Source organism: Canis lupus, chromosome 32 (genome assembly GCF_011100685.1).
Source record: "Canis lupus familiaris isolate Mischka breed German Shepherd chromosome 32, alternate assembly UU_Cfam_GSD_1.0, whole genome shotgun sequence".
In the NCBI taxonomy this organism is placed as follows: Eukaryota; Metazoa; Chordata; class Mammalia; order Carnivora; family Canidae; genus Canis; species Canis lupus.
In genome coordinates, this window is record NC_049253.1 from 17181615 (window position 1) to 17200360 (window position 18746).

The 18746-nt window shown below is 38.5% G+C and overlaps 1 protein-coding gene across 1 annotated transcript in view; it reads left to right on the forward strand.

The window, feature by feature from the left end:
* Window positions 1-13934, forward strand: part of PPP3CA (protein phosphatase 3 catalytic subunit alpha) — a 309732-nt gene extending 295798 nt beyond the window's left edge. The window contains 3 exon segments of the mRNA NM_001197096.1: window positions 5176-5273; window positions 8122-8151; window positions 11308-13934. Coding sequence (NP_001184025.1) covers window positions 5176-5273; window positions 8122-8151; window positions 11308-11504 — 325 coding nt within the window. The 3' untranslated portion in view covers window positions 11505-13934.
* Window positions 13935-18746: the final 4812 nt, after the last annotated feature.

The window sequence follows — 18746 nt, forward strand, 5'->3', positions numbered from 1 at the left end:
AATCATCCATTTGCACCCAGTGATGATCAGTGACTTAAGATTGCACAAATTGGTGGAAAATAAAAACAAGATATATTTTACTGCTTTCCTATAGTAAAAACGTCTATACTAAACCGGGAGAATGCAGGGATGTCTAGCTTGAGAAAAGTCAGTTAAGCCTAGTAAGTAATGATTGAGTATTGAACGTGAACAATATATGAGTCAGGCACATTGAATACCAAAGGGGAATGACAGGCGTGTAGACAATAAACTATAATGTGAGACAATTAAATGTGTGCTAAATACGTTAAGAGATGCCCTGCTGTGGAAGAGAATGGGGCTCTGTGGAGCTCTTCTCTTTCCTGAAAAAAATGTTCCTGACATGGAGGAGCGCTCTGAAGGATAGGCTGGATTCCATTAGGTGATGAATTGTGGTAAAGGCATACTGGGGAGCTGAGAAGTCATCAAGGACACAGTCACATGGTCCTAAGAGCAATGCTTTCTAGGCTCTTGCTAAGTGCTCAGTGCTGTGCCTCGTGATGTATGCATTTGACAGTAATCCACACACAAACTTCCAAACTCAATGTGTCGCACTAGTGAGGAATCTAGTGGAAAGAGAAGCTGAAAATGCATTTAAGTCCAGATCCTTGACAGTCTTGAATAGCACGTTAAAGTACTTCATTTTTTTGCACGTAGGCAGTAAGAGTCACAGGATGGTTTTCGTAGGGCGAGAGGCATGCTGTAACCCATGTTTAGATACCATATGTTAGTGGCAGCATGAAGACTGGATAACAAGATGACTCATTTGATGACAGGAGGACATTTTGGGAGCTATTGAACTAATCCAAGCAAATTAGGCTATAAGAGGAAAGTTACAAAGAAGAAACAAATAAGAGGAATTTGTGAAGCTGGAAATTTTAGGATGTCATGAATGAATGCGCATGGTGGTATAAATTTGTCAGATATAGCTGTACGGCATAGCCCTCACATTTTGATAATTCGCCACATTATAAGGGAACCAGAAAGCTGTCTTTCAGCAGCCTTGGCAGGTAAGGTATTTGCAGTGTGCCTGCGATCCACCAATCAAATGAATGCACATAAAATTTCTGTTTGGAAATGAGCATCCTGAAGAGGCAGGAAGTGGGGAAGGTGATTCTTCTGTCAGGTGTGATATCTGAGGGGCCAGCACAAGAACTTCTTTCTCAGCATTTGGGGGGCTAACTACACAGCATTCGCGTGAGCTTAGATGTTGGCTCTGAACAGTAATGGCAGCATTTCGCAGAGCAGATTCCACAATGTAGATGGGCACTGGTGCTTTTTTGAGCTGCAGGGCATTCAAGTCTGGCTCTCTGGATCGGTGAGCTCTCTCATATCCTTTAGTACATCTCTCTGCTGTCAAAATTAGCCAAAGTAGGTTCTGTCATTTGCTCTAAGAATTCTGACCTATGCAGGGGGTGATGAGGGAAAAGAAATGTTCTAAGAATATTCCATATGAGTTCTAGACTATGCGATGGATAAGGACGGTAGTGCTGTTATCTAAAAAAGAGAAAGTATTTCTCCAATTCAATATCTTACAGGTATTTTGGGGGAAGACTATGCTAAATTGAATTGGGCATACTTTCCTCTAGGATGCTGGTGGAATATTTGTTCAGAGTCAGGAAATTTGCCCTAGAGCTTCAGAGAGAGAGGATAGTAGGAGAAGCAGTCATGAGAGGGGACACAAGACTAAAGCAGCATTAGTGGGGTAGTCTCACTATGAAAGAGAGTGAACATAGTAGAAAAAGACAAGAATCCTCTAGAGTGCTTTCCAGTAGAAATGTAATGTGAGCCACATCTGTAATTTACATTTTCTAGAAGCCGCAGTAAAGGAATTGAAAGAAATGGGTGAAATTAATTTTAAGAATGTCTTCTACGTAACACATGCATTGAGGATTTTATTTCTTCAATGTATAGTCAGTATAAAACCTCTGAAGGTGATGTTTTACATTCCTTATTTTTGTACAAAGTTTATGAAACCCAATGTGCATTTCATACTTACAGCACATCTCAAGTTAGGTTTCAAGTGGGTAAGAGCCACACATGGCTAGAAGCTTCCATTTGAGAAAGAACAGGTGTGGAGGAAAAAGATCATCCAAGGGACTGAGAAGTGGATGCCAGAGGAGGAGAACCAGCAAAGAAAGTGTTTACAGAGCTGGGCAAAGAGTCTTTCCAGAATAGGGACGTGGCCATCCATGCGAAGTACGGCAGAGGTGCTTGTTTAAGTGAGAAGTCATTGAAGGTGTTTGGAAATGACAGGGAAGCTGCCAGAAACCATGAGATCTCAGGTTTTGTGCACAGCAGGAGCAGAAATCAGAATATAGGGAGATGAGGAATATCTATTGTTCAGTGCAAAAGGAAAATGGAGCAAGGAAGCCTAATTTTGAAAATGAATGCAAAGAAAAAGATACGTTCATTTCTTTAGAGGTACTCCCAATTTCCAAATCCATATATTAGTATTGGAGATGTTTCTTTTTTTTTTCTTAAAGCTTTTACTTATTTATTCATGAGAGACACAGAGAGAGAAAGAGAGAGAGAGAGAGGCAGAGACCTAGGCAGAGGGAGAAGCAGGCTCCATGCAGGGAGCCCAACGTGGAACTCGATCCTGGGTCTCCAGGATCACACCCTGGGCCGAAGGCAGCACTAAACTGCTGAGCCACCCAGGCTGCCCAGATATTTCTTCTTTATGTGACCTCTACTGGTTTGACAGCAGAAGCCTGAAGAGGTTGCAATACCTATATGAGGGCAAATCATGATTAATGACCATCTCAAACCTAACATTCTGAATGAAGTCAGCTGCAGTAAAGAATACAGAAATCTCAAATGTGAATAACACTGCCATTCTACATTCCATTTCTCTTTTACTCATTCTTTTAGAAAATTTGTTTTGAATGTAGATTATATACCAGGTGCTGTTCGGTCTAGATACTTAAAAAAAAAAAAAAAACAATAGAGGAAAAAATAAAACCTAGTTTTTCAAGGGAAATAAATGCTTTAGGTAAAAATACAATCAGCAAGGGGAGATAGGGAGTATATAAATAGCCTTCTCAAGGAAGTCCTCACTTAGAGGGCTATACTTGAGCCGAGATTGGAAGACAGGGAAGTAGCGAACCATGCAGATAAGGGAGGGAGAGTGTGCCAAGCAAGGGCTGAGCCCTGAGGCAACGTGTACCACAAGTGTTGGAGGTACACTAAGGGAAGTGGACACTGGTAGGAAATGGAATCTGACTGATGAGTGAGGTTAGAAGAGCGTGGGTTCAGAGTTAGTTTTCAAAGGCTGTGGTCAAACCTAAAGATTGTGCCTTTCACCCTTACTGAAGGGAGAAGCCTTTGGAAAGCTTTAAATAGGAAGGGACAGGGTCTGCATATGTATTAAAAAGCCCAGCCTGGGGATCCCTGGGTGGCGCAGCGGTTTGGTGCCTGCCTTTGGCCCAGGGCGCGATCCTGGAGACCCGAGATCGAATCCCACATCAGGCTCCCGGTGCATGGAGCCTGCTTCTCCCTCTGCCTGTGTCTCTGCCTCTCTCTCTGTCTCTCTCTCTGTGACTATCATAAATAAATTAATTAATTAATTAAAAAAAATTAAAAATAAAAAAATAAAAAGCCCAGCCTGTCTGCTACACTGAGAATAGGCAGGGATGGAGAGAGAGAGTGTGATGAGGATGGAGCAGGGAGACCAGTAAAGAAGCTGCTGGAACCAGCCAGGTAAGAGATGCTTGTGGGAAGCAAAAGAAGTCAGCCATGAAAGGCTACATGTTGTATGACTTTGCTTATATGAAACATCCAGAAGAAGCAAGTGTACAGGAAGTAGATTAGAAGTTATATAAGGTTGAAAGAAATGGAGAGCCACTCCAGTGGACACCAGACTTCTTTTGGGGCGATGAAAATATTTTAAAATTGATTAAGGTGATTGTTTCACTACTCTGTGAAACACACACACATTGACTAAATCACCTAATTTAAATGGATGAATTATATAGGATGCTAATTATACTCAATAAAGCTGTTTTAAAAAGAGAAGTGGTAGTATTGTGAGAAGTGGCAAGCTGCTGGAAATATTTTGAGGGTAGAGCCCTCAAGGTTTGCTAATTGAACGAAGGTGCAAGCAAGTGCAGAGAGAGGATAGGAATTGAAGGGGTGATTCTTTAAGCTTAATTAAAAGATGAAGTTGAAGAAAGGTTGTGGAAGTAGCTGGGTTTTGGGGGGATAGTTTAAGAATTCTGTTTGGGTCATGTTAGATATCTTCATAAAAACCTGGCTTAGGTAGTTCTACATATTGTAAATGTGATATATATGTACGATAAACATTTTTTCTGGTTACGTAGAATTACAGTGTCTGCCATGTGGAAAGAGATGAGCTTATTCCTACTTCATGGTTATTTAATCATTATTATTTATTAATAAATCAAAGTGATAAATAGTGCTGTAACTAATAAATGTCATTGAAATGATGATTTACATGAGTCTGTAAAACAATTGTCACAATGAGTAATACAATAATGTGATTTTTGCAAATCAGTGGGGGGAAGCACTGCTGAAAAGAAAAGATGGGAAATGTGACTAGTTGCTTTCCTGGCTGGTTGTCATCATTTGTCTTCTTATCATGTGATGTCAAAATTACTTAAGAGCCCCCCTCCCCCCGAATGTAACTTCTAGCCCCCTAATCCATAAACCGTACAGTTTTCTTTCTTTTCTTTTCTTTTTTTTCTTTTTTTTCTTTTTTTGTTTTTACATCTCTCATACATACTCTTTGGTTTTCTCTCCCAAGAGAAATAAGTTCCACTTATTTCTACTATGCCTTGGCTGGAAAACTTACATCAGCACTCTCCAGGGCTCATTTTTAACATATTTATTGGTGTCACAGAGGATGCCCACCAAAGGCTCTGTATGGCAATGCCTCCTTACAAAATGTGAATTGTTTTCTGTATCTTCGGGACTCAGAAGAGGCTGACCCTGCACAAGTGTGTCAGTGGACACAGTCGTGGCAGCTATTCATCGACATATTAGTTTTCTATGAATGTATAAGAGCGCATTATGTTTTAAGTAAAATAAAATCCAGAGAGCCTCAACAGAGGTAAATGTGAGTTCTGATACACATTTTTCCCCTTTTTTGGAAAGAACCTAAAAGCCACTGTTATCCCTTCCCTTGTGCCTTTCCAGAGAAGAGAGTGAGAGTGTGCTGACACTGAAAGGCTTGACCCCCACGGGTATGCTCCCCAGCGGAGTACTTTCTGGAGGGAAGCAGACACTGCAGAGCGGTAAGCAGACCTGGGGATATGACTGTGTGCGGGGAGGGGGGGCGGGGGGGGCAGGGCAGCTCAGGCCCAGGTGGCTGTAGGGCACTGATTTATTCATCCATGTAAGCTTGGCCTTGGTCTTCTGCTCTGCTCAGTAGGAAGCAGGGCTGAAACCCCACATCAGTTTGACAAAATATGCCCTCTTCACTGGACTGCAGTCTCCACCCACTGCCCACCCCACCAATCTCCCCCCATTAACTGCCTACTCAGGCCTGGCCATGAGACAACTCACCTAGGATGGACATACCCATGATAGCTTTAACAGCTTGGAGCCATTCTGTTGCTAAAAATGACTTTTGAATTACATTTTTGCTCAATGTTCTGGTTATCTATTTGATTGAAAAAAATAAACACACGCGGAAATATGCTTCCGTTAAGTCTAGATGTTAGTGGAGAATGGAGAGCGTAAATAGAGTGACTTCATGATCTACTTGAATAGAAATTGGGAGTCCTATGTGTCTTTTCTCTGATTCCTCCATCCAGAAAATAAAAGACTGAGTAGAACCCCATTTCATTTTTGAAAAAGAATGAAAACATTTCTGTTAAAGATTTTTTTTTTAATTAAAATGTATAGCTTTCTGGACAGGTGTTATCTATTAGAATTTTTTGTGATGATGGAAGTTTCTGTATCTGTAGAGAGGCCACTGGCAACATCTGGCTATCTAGCACTTGATTTTATCTTGCTATTTTAACTATCATTAATTAGAGACCAATTTTAATAATACATTATGAAAATTTGCTATTAGATTAGACTTTAACTAAATCAATGAATAAAAATCAAGAAAACAAAAATCCTCTATAACATTTTGAAAACTAATCGCAGCCTCTTGCTTATTTTCCCATATCTTTCCCTGAATCTTTTTTTGTGTTCTTTATTCCTTCTCTATCCCTCAATCTAGAAGATTCTAATATTCTTATGGTTACATGATTTATACACACCTATGTAGAGAATCATGCTCAATGTCACTATAATTTTCCTATGAATTTATCCCCAAGTTAACGTCTCTGGCTTCCACAAAAAGACACAAATTTGTAAATGATGATAGTAATATACATAGAGGTAAATTTCTCCTTGAATTTATAGCTAAAAATTATTTTAACAACTTCAAAAAACAAAATTTCCCCCACCAAAATAAACATGCTCTCTAAAAAAATTAACATAAATGGATCATTTATATGCAGAAAATGCACAACTACCTAATTGACTGCAATCTGCATAGTTTCTGATAAGCATTTTAAGGTACAGTGAGTGTATTATCAGAAACTATGGGCCACATTTGCTTTGGAAGGATAAATTTAATAATGGGCAGTGCATATTTCTGACTCATTGGTGCTGGTGTGGTTCCAGATTGTTGCTTTACTTTTGAACTTCAGTTATTTAAGTTCTTGAAATTCTTTGTTTTGTTTCTAAATTTTCACCTGTATCTTAACTTAGGTTATTCGTTTTCTTTTGTGTTATTTTATGTTAAATCCATTGCTTTGTGTTATTCTGTGTTGAACTCTCACACACATAAATGCATACACGCGTAACAGATGTAAGGGTTGGAACTTGAAAACTCAGGATATATTTTAAACCACATACATTAAAACAATTTCAAAATCCACTGTCTGGATTTCAAATTGTCAAAAGGAAGAAACTGCTTAAACTTTACTGTTGAGCTTTTCTCCACGGTAGTAAACATTTTACATTTTTATCATAAGGAATTTAGAATGCACTGTAAGGAAATTATAGTGCACATTTGGCAGTTGCTCTAGTTTTAAAACCTTAAATTATAAGAAATACGCAAATTAGAGTCAAGGGGTAGAATTTTAATATTAAACATTTTGGAGTTACAGAGAAGTTTTACATTTTAGGCCTTAATTAGGGAAATATCAGCTAGCCTTAATAACATGGAAAGACTTGTACATCTGTATTACTGAGACTATAGACCCTAACCTTATTATAAAATTTGCTGAGAAAGCAATGGACTTTTAAAGTGATGCCTCTGAAATATGCTGAGGTTTCAATATTTAGACTGCCTCTTCTTTAAAATGCTGATAGAATTATCACTGCAACTGACATGTTACCACTTGATTATAGCATTTCAAGAATTTCCCTTCCACAGATGATGTTCCAGTAAGGAGAACTGACTTTAAATTGGGTTGCCTGGCAAAGGAAGTCCAGACTATACATACAATTGCCCATCTTTTCCGCTTGTCCCTCACCACTCCAGACAAGCTTTGTGTTTGTCTTTAAAGAGTTACATACACTATCAACTCAGACGCATTGATTTTATTCTTCCTCTGGACTTGTACACAAATACACACACTCCACTTTTCCACTGCACTAGGAATCACACTATTTAATATTTAACAGTGTGAATTATCCCATTGACATTACACCACTGCCTCAAGTTCTTGCCATTTTGTCTGGCATTTTAAAATCAGCAATCGCCAAGCATAGTGGTGGTTGTATTATCTTGTCTGTGTCAGGTGTACATTTTAGATGGACCTATTCTCATTGATTCAATCAAAATAAAAGAAAACTCTCCTGTTTTCATAAAGAGTTGACCATTTTGTCATTTCTGTCATGAACAAAAACTAGTTCACTCAGGTGTGTACAGCTCATGAAATAAACTTCTCATTTTTGTTGTTTTTTTTTCCCCTTTGTTGCCTTTTACCATTTCTGTTTTGTTGTCTGTGCCAGAATCCAGCACTTACAGGAACATTAATTCTCTGAGCTCCCTTGATCGTCACTGATTTGTTCTTAGAGTTAAAAATCCTCTGCTCATTTTTCTCATTCATTTTGCACCCCCTTTCTTCTCTTCAGCTACTGTTGAGGCTATTGAGGCTGATGAAGGTAAATTGGCCAGTCCCCTTTCTGTTGTACCTGCAACAGATAAGGGCTCTGCTGGGTGTATTCATATTTTTTATTTATTATTATTTTTTTTTTTTTGCTGTAGCTTGTACAGAGTGTGTGGGTGTTGGGCTAACAGTTGTGGCTCAGTATTAACCAAAATGTTCTTGCTTTAAAGGGGAAAATGTCCTTTTATGGTTTGTTTGTTTGTATTTTTTTTCCCTTAAAGCTATGTTTGACTTTGTACACAGCGAACCTAGGATAGTCACAGAAAACCAAAGGATTATATATCTTGAACGATGTGGGGTGGGGGTAATGGCAGCTGTTTTGACAAATATCACATAAAGTAATATTCTTTGAGCTGAACCATGTCCCTCCCTCAAATTATTTTCAGTCAGCACTGACGAGAAGAGAAGAAAAATAGCTTTATTAATTATAGTCTTCAGAAGTTTCTAGCAAAAAAAAGCGTTCATTTGAATAGTGCTTTGTTGTAGTTCAACATTAATTTATGTCTCTAAAAAATATTCTAATATGAGGACAGCTGTGTATGAGATAAACAGTTACGCTAGTCTTACAAATTTTAATCTACTGGTATTTGTAGGACAGTTAGCACCAGCAAGATATTATAAAGAGTTCAGGAATACCCAGTGGCTGTGACAGTGGCCATTACAAGAACAGTGAATATCCAGTCCTCACCTGATTGATGGTTCACAGAGTGTCTGCTTTGCATCAGGCACTGTGCTAGGTGCTATAGGCGGAATCAAGAACTCCACCTCATCCACTGTGCCCTAGCACTGCTCAAGGAAAAGAGCGTTGACCCTCTAGAAATTACTTTAGAATCAAGTGCTTGAACAATATATAGTTATGAGAGGACTGCCTATCAAAATAGTTTTTAATATTATCCATAACATGCCCTCTGGAAATTTTAAAAAGAATAATTTGAAATTCCCCTTTAAAACAAATTTCTTCAGTTGTATTTTGTTCTTGCAAGATCACTTTTTTTTTTATTTTTCCCTAAATTGTGTGCATATGGTCCTTCGATAAGATGTAAAAGTGCCACTTTAGACTGTTGAATTTGCATATGATTTGGATACGGTAGGGGAAACGATAGCACTGTAAGAGAAAATACAACTGCTTCCTAAATAGCAGTGAATAAACTGCTATTTATGTGGGAATTCTCTATTCCTCTTGGCAAATTCTAATCTGCAGTGTGCATTCTTGTTGATAGTTTGGCTGTTTTCTGTGGTTTCTGTGACTCTGTGTTGTGTTAAGTATACTACCAATGTAAATTGCTAATACCCATTGTCTGACCAGCAACTACAGCAGAGCACATTCTTCCAGACCAGGGTTAGCGAATTGATTAGAGATGGAGCCCCATTCCGGACATATCCATTGTTCCAGCTAGAGTTTGAATTTCTATGCTCTCACCCTATTGGCTTTTAAAACCTAGAGCTGCCTCTTTTACCATTTAAATGAGTAAAATCACTTCATAAATTATCTTGTTGACAAACTTCTGCATTTATTCATTATGATGAAATGATATTCACAATGGTTTAGAATAAGAATAGAACACCACTCTTTGCCATTATTTTGTCCCTCAAAATAATTGAGTGTTCAGGGTGGGTGCTCATTAGACAGCTCTATTTTGCAATATGTTACCAAATTAGAGAAGAATTAAGAAGCTTTGCTTTGGGCCTTGGTCTTTCCCCATTTCCCCATCTTCTTCCTCTCACAACTAACTAATCACCATTTTGCTAACTTTTACAGTGCAGAGGGGTAACAAACTGTGTCTCGCCATTTAATGAGTTTGGAAGCAACGGTTGTAGATCTTTTAAGAATCTCATCCATGCTAATGAAAGTCACCACACATTTGGGTAGAACTGGCTGACAAAGTTTCAGCTTGATACTGCTTTCCTTCCCCCGCCCCCAAATAAGGTGGGGAGGATAAAGGTAGTATGAAATTGTCCCTAATCAGCCATGGAGATGCAGCTCAGTTCAGCACTGGGGATTGGCCCTTCAGTATCTGGCTTGCACATCACAGGAAGTAAAGCCAACTGCTGTCATTGGTTCCCTATTATGTACTTTGTTTTCAGCTCCCTCGTTGGTGCATCCACTGAAGAAGTCATTAAGTTTCTTACACAAATGCCTGCTCTATCCCTGCAGCATGCTAAGGGTTAACGAAAAAGATCAAATATCCATATGGCCCCTTGAGAATGCCATGGTTTCCCTGAATAGGGCCCAAACCAATCCTATCATTTTGGCTGAAAGTTGTGAAAGGCATTTTCCCCTTATTCTTGAAGCACCACTTACATCTGTACCGATCAACGAAGAAAGAGTTTTGCTTTGATTTAGGCAGTAATGGATACCAGATGAACATCAGTTTGGCCTGTTATGCTGCAGAAGGGCAAACAACGTTTTTCTACTTAGTGATCCGATCTTGATTTTTCTGAATTTCTCTTACCTTGTCACCCACTCCACATGCTTCCAAAGTTGAGTTAGCGAAGCAGGAGTTTATAATTTTTTTTTTTCTTCATGCAACCGTTGAGTTGTTTGCCAAGAAAGTCTTTCTGGGATTTTGAGATGGCATGGAAATGCCCACAAAGTTCATTCCTTTTAGAGCTCCTTTTAGCTTCTGCTCTAAAGCTCTCTCCTACACTTTAAGGCATACCTTGCCTGACTAGTGAATTTGCCATTACTAGCACAGTGGAATAGCAAAAAGGAGGCTATATTATGGTGTGTCTAGTTTAGGAAGTTTGATGCAGTAATTATGCTAATGATATGGCCAGCTGATGCTAAGTCTAGATACCTGTCCCTGGTAGCAACTTTCCTCTTGATATACCCACTTTGGATTTCATTGATCTAAACTCTCATGAAGAACCAGGGAGATGTTTACATCTTACCAACTTGAAGAGGACATTTTGGTTGGCAAGAGACATTGGCTGTTTTCAAACCTTTTGGTTATCTTCGGGTATGGTAAGGAGTCTGTTGTGTTGTGTTCAGGTCCGTCATTCTGTTCTCTACTAAAGGATTCCCTCACTCACTGCGAAATCTCTAACCTCACCTGATGCAACAGCTATGCCCTTTGTTTTTCCTCTGGCTAACCTAGTTTTTCTTTCTTTTTTTTTTTTTTTTTTTTTTTTTTAATGATTTTCTGTCTAGCTATCAAAGGATTTTCACCACAACATAAGATCACTAGCTTCGAGGAGGCCAAGGGCTTAGACCGAATTAACGAGAGGATGCCACCTCGCAGAGATGCCATGCCCTCTGATGCCAACCTTAACTCCATCAACAAGGCTCTCACCTCAGAGACTAACGGCACGGACAGCAATGGCAGTAATAGCAGCAATATTCAGTGACCACTTCCTGTTCACTTTTTTTTTTTTTTTTTGAGCTGCAGGGCATGATGGGGATTGCTGCATATCAGCAGTTGGATATTCTTGCCTCTGATGGTAGCTTATTTGCTCTGGGGGCCAGGAATTGGATTCAGTTTACACTATCATTAAAAAAGAGGGAGAGAGATAATAGACTATATTTTGGTGGGGGTGGTGATTAGACACCTCTTTTGGATATGCCTTTTAAAAATGCTTATAGGAAAAAAATTTAAAAGAAAGCTAATGCTAGTATATACTGCAATGTTAGGGGAATGAACATGTTTTCCTACTGCATTGGGGACTTCTAGATAGGTTAATGAAAGGTCTTTTATTATGTTACTGGACACGAAAACTTTGTCTAATTTCTTACTCTATTGTACGTTTACAGTCGCAGCACTAAAAATGGATGACATCAAACATTTTTAACAAAATGATGTACAAACTAAATAAGGACTATTTATTGATAATGTTTTGCTACTCTTGTCAGACAATGGCTATAAAATGAATTAGGCAGTCTTAAAAAAAAAACAGAAAAAGAAAAAAAAAAGAATGTTGCAAATTTGTTAAAATGCCAAAAAGGACAGTTTAATTTTGTACAGATTATGCTTACCTCAGGTTTCTTTAGTGTGCTTGAATGCCCTTCTTTCCGTATAACACTTATCTTATTAATTTAGCAATGAATATCTTTTCTTTAAGTTTAAAAAAACTGGAATAATTACATCTATCTTTTTTTTTTTTGCTGTTTGTATTTAGGGTTTTTTTTTTTGTTGATAAATCAAGTCTTGGTTGTGGCTTGCTGAATTAAATATTTATGAGTGGTGCATTTTTAAGTATAGTGAACAAGACACCATATTAAGTACAGTGATAAAGCATCTATATTCTGTAAAAAAAAAAAAAATCTGCCTATGCATGTTTTTTAAGAAAAAAAAAATGGCTGTATCGGCCTGTATGGGACTGTAATGCGCTTAGTGGTCTGACATATACTGGAAATGTATGTATACTGGCGTACTTTATATTCTCTAAAATGCTTAATGCCTTTGAAATTTTGTAATCAAAAAAGCTTTGAAAAAATCTAAAGGGGAGAGTATTCTTAAAAGTTTTTAACATAAGCTTGTCAGTGCACATATAGATGGTTAGCATGTTTAGCAAACCTTGTGAACTTTAAATAAGTTTGTAGTTACATGTGAAACTCTAAATGCATGGTAACTGTTAATGTCATAATGGTTTAGTTATTTTGTTCTGTTTTGTCATGTGCCACAAAATATGTACTTTTTTCACTTTTTTCCCTTTGTATATCAGTTACGGGTTACAACTGGTTCATTCTGAAAACAACAACAACAACAAAAGTCCATTCATATTTTTTAACAATTGTATAAGTGCCCAAGTAATTCACTACAGCCTAAAGCCTTGCCTTTGTAATTTGACTTCTGAAATGTTGGCAATCAAAGCATGCACTTGTAACAATGACAAAGAAAAAGCATTTTATATTACTACTCAATAAAATGTGCATGAACTTAAAGAACTCTCATCCTTTCACTTGAGTCTGCTGAAGGGATTTCTGTGCACAACCACCACGCTGTCTTCTAGGTGCTGGGCCCACCCCATGCATCACAGATTTACTTATTTCACAGGCTTCTCTGAGGGCCTGGTGATCTGAGGTGTGGTGCCTACTTCCGCTGTAAGAATCTTGGTGGATCTGTGTCTCAAATCAGACAAGAGAAATCAATTTAAAGAGCAAATGCCATCTTCTGGCTCCCTCCAATGTGGGAGCCAGTTAAGAAACCAGAGCATTCCTTTTTATTGAAAAAAAAAATTGTTATCAGGTTGTTTCAGTTGTATCAGATGCCCTATCTGCTCAAGCAAACAGAACTAAGCTAAGTGCATTTTCATCCCAGAAGAGAGTTGCATTTGTATTGATATGGAAATTTGTATACCAGCGCTTCCTTCGGCTAGTATCTTATCACCCGAAGATTTAAGATACACCAAATTCCAGTTTGTTTCTAACATTGTTCATTTTCAGTGCACTTTGTTTTATGTAATAAAGTATGCCTGTTATATTAAATAATAAAAATATGGCAATTAGTGATATAGTGTACCAAAACAAAGATGTTCTAGATATATTCTCTGGCAAAGACGATCCCAAATTTATTTTCATGAATACAAACATTTTTTTCCTGTGAATATTTTTCCATCCTTAAAAAATGACATCCAAGGAAAATATTTAGATGCAACTTATTAGAATGGTGTGGAAGAAATGGTAATTCTTGATACCGAGGTGTTTCTTTTCGTTCTTATAACTGCGGAGAAAATATCCTGACCAAAAAAAAAAAAATTCATTTTTGGGGATTCCTTTCTTTTACAAATTGTGCTGAGGCAACTATGGCATAGAAATAAACATTTGACATTAAAATAAGCAATTGATGTGAGTATGGCTTGGTCTTTCTGGTCAGTAATTAGGAAAGTAATACTGTATATTTTTTGCCTAATTGTTCAGTCTATCGAAGAAATCAACGTAGAACTGAAGTTATTTCTCCAGAAGGGATAACACTGCCAGATCATCAGTTATTAGAGCTTTCTCTTTCACTTTGAATGAAACTATTGAATTCTTGAGTTATTTATGCCAGTGAATCTTTGGCTATACCCACAAATACACACACACACACACACACACACAGAAACTGCCTCCTGTCCCCTTCTTCACCCACCCTTGAGATGACTTCCCTCTTACAAGGTTCAGAGTCCATGCTGAGTGGTCATCTAGCTTTTGAAGGAGTGAAAGCTAGATTTGACTGACCCTTAACAATATTTCTTATCCAAAGAATCCTCTGCTTTTATTCTTTTAAAATATTTTTTTAAGAAAAAGAAAAATCTTCAGAGACTAAACTTGTATGATGAGGGAAACAGTGGAAGGGTGGGGACATCCATCAACAATGGCATGCCTTAGGGTAGAGTGTCAAAGTGGAAGTATCCTATGGTACCAACCCAGAAAGTGTCATGTTGATGCTAAAGCCCCCAGAGTGATCTTGTCCTGAAACATTTCTCCTCCCACCTACCACATTCATGTGAAGTAGTAAACTTTAGTACACATCCATCTTTCTGCCTAGAACCCAGGGCCCGAACATGAAGGCAGCACCACAGGAGGGACAGTGGGAATGGCCTTCCTAAAATGTCTTACACTTTTCCTTGACCACTTCACATCCCAGTCACTGGATCCCCCTTGTCACACTCTGTTAAGAAGCAGGGACCTTTGGGTGCACCCTGGCTGGGTGCCTACATTTCCTCAAGACTGGAGACCCGAAAAAAAAAAAAAAAAAAAAAAAAAAGACTGGAGACCCGTTGGGTTAGACAAATCTGAGATCCCCAAAGTAAAGATACATCCATTTTTCTCTTCTTATGTGACTTTCCACATAATTCATTCAACAAACATTGAGCCTTTGCTGTGTTCTCTCACTGTTTTTCTAGGTTCTTATTTTTTATACATACACACACAAAAGGTGGCAATCATGGCTACATAACCAGCTTTCACTGTGATGTTAAATGTTAACATATTGAGTCAACGTCTGGCTGAACACTGCTTTTCAATGCCATTTTTACTCTGTTTCATGGATATTCCCTTTTGATATATTTTATGGTAATGTTAACCAGAAAAGTCCCTGATGAGGCCCTTTCATGATAAATTCACTTTTTTAGAAATGCACGTGTAGTGACAGGAGGCAAGAAGTAGGGAAAGAATTGTTGTACGTATTTCTGGTGATCACATTTTCAAGAGGCAACACTGACAAATTGGAAGACATATAGGAGAGTAGAAATCCAGTAGGGAAGAGAGTTGTTTTAAACAAAGATTGCAGAAGCCTGAAAAGTGAACAGAAGTTGACATGGTAGCTATAATGTTAAGTTGGTTGTTCCCATAGACTTTGTTTAAATCAGAAAGATGCCTACTTGTCATAAAGTAGAAGTTGCTAATGAATGAGCCTGTTTAACAGAGAGTAAACTACAGGAGAATGTGGGTGCCTCCCCTTCCCTGGAAATGTTTAAACCTGGGCAGACTTCACTCAGTGCCACAAGTATCTCCTGAATGATGCTGCATTGAAGGAGCTATACTAGACATAGTGAAGGGGTTCTCTGCAAAGATAATATCAAAGTTATCCTTCAACAGTAGGAGCCTAAATATCCAATTATTCAGTCTCCTGACAGCATAGACTCTGATTTGCAAACTGTGCCCTAGAACCCCATGTTTACAGGGATCCTGCCATGGGGCTGAACATTCTGCATCAACCAAAGCATATTTAGACAAGGTGTTCCCTCCTCTAGATGCATAGAACCCTGCACTACCTCTATTTTAGCATGTAACACACTGTGTAAAATTGTCTATTGTCTTTGTGTGACTCTTCAGTGAAAATTGTTATCTTTTTTTTTTTTCCTCGGCATTTAATGGTACCTGGCATAATGTTCTTTGGGCAAAGGACAGGTAGGGAAAGAGAAGAAAAATATTTTTCCAGCATGATCTCACAAAATGGGTTTTCCCAGAACCCCAAGTATCAAATCTTTATTGAAGAACAGCTGAAACACTTGTCCCAGTTCAGTATGTCTGACTTATTCTCAGTAAGTATCTTCTGGAGCCTGAAAGTCTAGAGTGAAGTCTAGATTATAAGAAGTATCCACCAAAATTTTTGTGATCAGAAAAGTTGGAGAAACCATGTCTTAGTTTATTTCTATAGTAAATTTAAAATTCAGTCCTATATTTCCAATTCAACAGATGATCTAATGTGAACAAATATTTTACTGCTTACCATTGTTACTACACAGAATTGTGCCTAATGAATTTGATTTTCATTTACAGTTGCTAAATGAATAGAATTTAGCTGAAAATGTGGGAGTTATTTAAGTATTTAGGTTAAACCTTAACATTTGCTACTGGCCAGATTATGGGGAGAAGGCAGTGGCATTTTTAGATTTATATTTCACCCAGAAGAGGAGATTAGGATGGTAAAGTATCTGGATACTTCTCTGTGAAGAATCGATAAAAAACCTCATGTGTCTTAAAGAGAATGAAATGCTTTCATATTGAAAAGACTGCTTCTTTCATACCACCCCTCCCACTGTAACAACCAGCTTGCCAAAATTTGTTCAAAAAATGCTTCCTGGGTGTGTATTCAACACTGTTTACCTTCAAGAATCTCATGATGTACTTGAAGCTTTACTGCAAGAGAGACATTTCTTTGGGTCAACCGCACTTTCTCCAAAAATCCATTATTAAGAAATTTACATTAGAGAAGGAAACCACAACCATTGTCAGTTGCTAATATCTGTGTGAGAATTAATTTATCACAGTTCTGTGGGGGCTGGCCAAAGACTAACAAGGATAGGCGTGTTTGTAGGGAAGGGATGGCCACAGTTGGAGCCTGGGGTAGCGCTGGCAGTAAGCAGGTGGGAGCTCTGGCCCTCAGAGAGGATGACTGCCTTTTGATCAACTGGCGCATGAGAGGACAGTCTCTCCTCTCATGATTTGCAGTAGCAGTCAAAATAAAGCAATGCTTTGTGCCACATGTGCTCACTTCTGTGTAATGCTCTCTACACCGGTTCCAGTCTGGAGTTAGACCTAGATTGGAATTTTTATAGCTCTGCTACTTAGTGGCTGTCTGTGTGACCTTGAGAAACTTACTAAGCTTCTTTAAACCTGATTTGTTTTTTGGTAAAATGAAGGCAATGAGAGTAATTAATTTGTAAACTTTCCACAGAGACTAAGAAGGACAAAGCAGAAAATAAATAAATAAATGCTTATCATGGTGACTGGCACAAAATAAGTACTCGATAAACTTCAGGATTTGTTGTGGCATTCAGCAACATGCTGCATTGCATGAGTACTTCCAATAAATAAAGATTGTATGTATCTGAACATGTATGTGTGAATGTGGTTGGAATTGGGAAGGTATGTGTAGTCAGAAAATATCTCCTGAGAAAGTGGCATTTGGTTGGAACCTTCCTATGAAGGTGGATTGGTAAAGGAAGGAAGTTTAGGAGGGGAACAGAAAGCACTCCAGCCAGGGAGAAAAATAAGAGCAAAGGAGAGGATCCAGAAACATAGTGACCTGTCAACCACTGTGGTCAAAGTGTAAGAGGGGTGGGGTGCACAAGGAGAATGGTAGACCACATGAGTTACTCATATCAGGAGGTCCTTCAGCTGCAAGTAACCAAATACCTGATTGTGCTCAAACCATAATGACATGTACAGTTACTGACAAGGACAACTGGGATTGTGTGATCCTAGGATTCATTTAGTGGCTTAATATTATCATCAGTGACCTAGGTCTTTCCATGTTTCTTCTCACACTATTCTTCTTTTGGCTTCAATCTTGCAAAGGACTGTCATACATCCTATAGTAACTTCCTAACACATCACCACCTGCCTACTGGAAAATACCACCAAAGTAACCTAGGAATAAAGCAAAGCTGAATTTCTTTATTACCACAGTCATATAACCTCTATCTTTGTAGAGCCATAGTAAATCTAAAGGAGCAATGAAAAGGCACAGTACTTATGAAGGTTTTTTTGGTTTCATATATATATATGAAAGATACACCTTAACCAAAGGTAAGGTATATACACACACACACACACATATATTTTTATTGGAGTTCAATTTGTCAACATATAGTATAACACCCAGTGCTCATCCCGTCAAGTGCCCCCCTCAGTGCCCGTCACCCAGTCACCCCATCCCCCCACCCACCTCCCCTTCCACTACCCCCTGTTCGTTTCCCAGAGTTAGGAGTCTCTCATGTTTTGTCACCCTAATTTTTCCCACTCATTTTCTCTCCTTTCCCCTAAAATCCTTTTCACTATATTTTTATATTCCCCATATGAGTGAAACCATATAATGATTGTCCTTCTCTGATTGACTTACTTCACTCAGCATAATACCCTCCAGTTCCATCCACATCGAAGCAAATGGTGGGTATTTGTCATTTCTAATGGCTGAGTAATATTCCATTGTATACATAGACCACGTCTTCTTATCCATTCATCTTTCGATGGACACGAAGGCTCCTTCCACAGTTTGGCTATTATGGACATTGCTGCTATAAACATTGGAGTGCAGGTGTCTTGGCTTTTCACTACATCTGTATCTTTGGGGTCAGTCCCCAGTAGTACAATTGCTGGGTCGTAGAGCAGATCTATTTTTAACTCTTTGAGGAATCTCCACACAGTTTTCCAGAGTGGCTGTA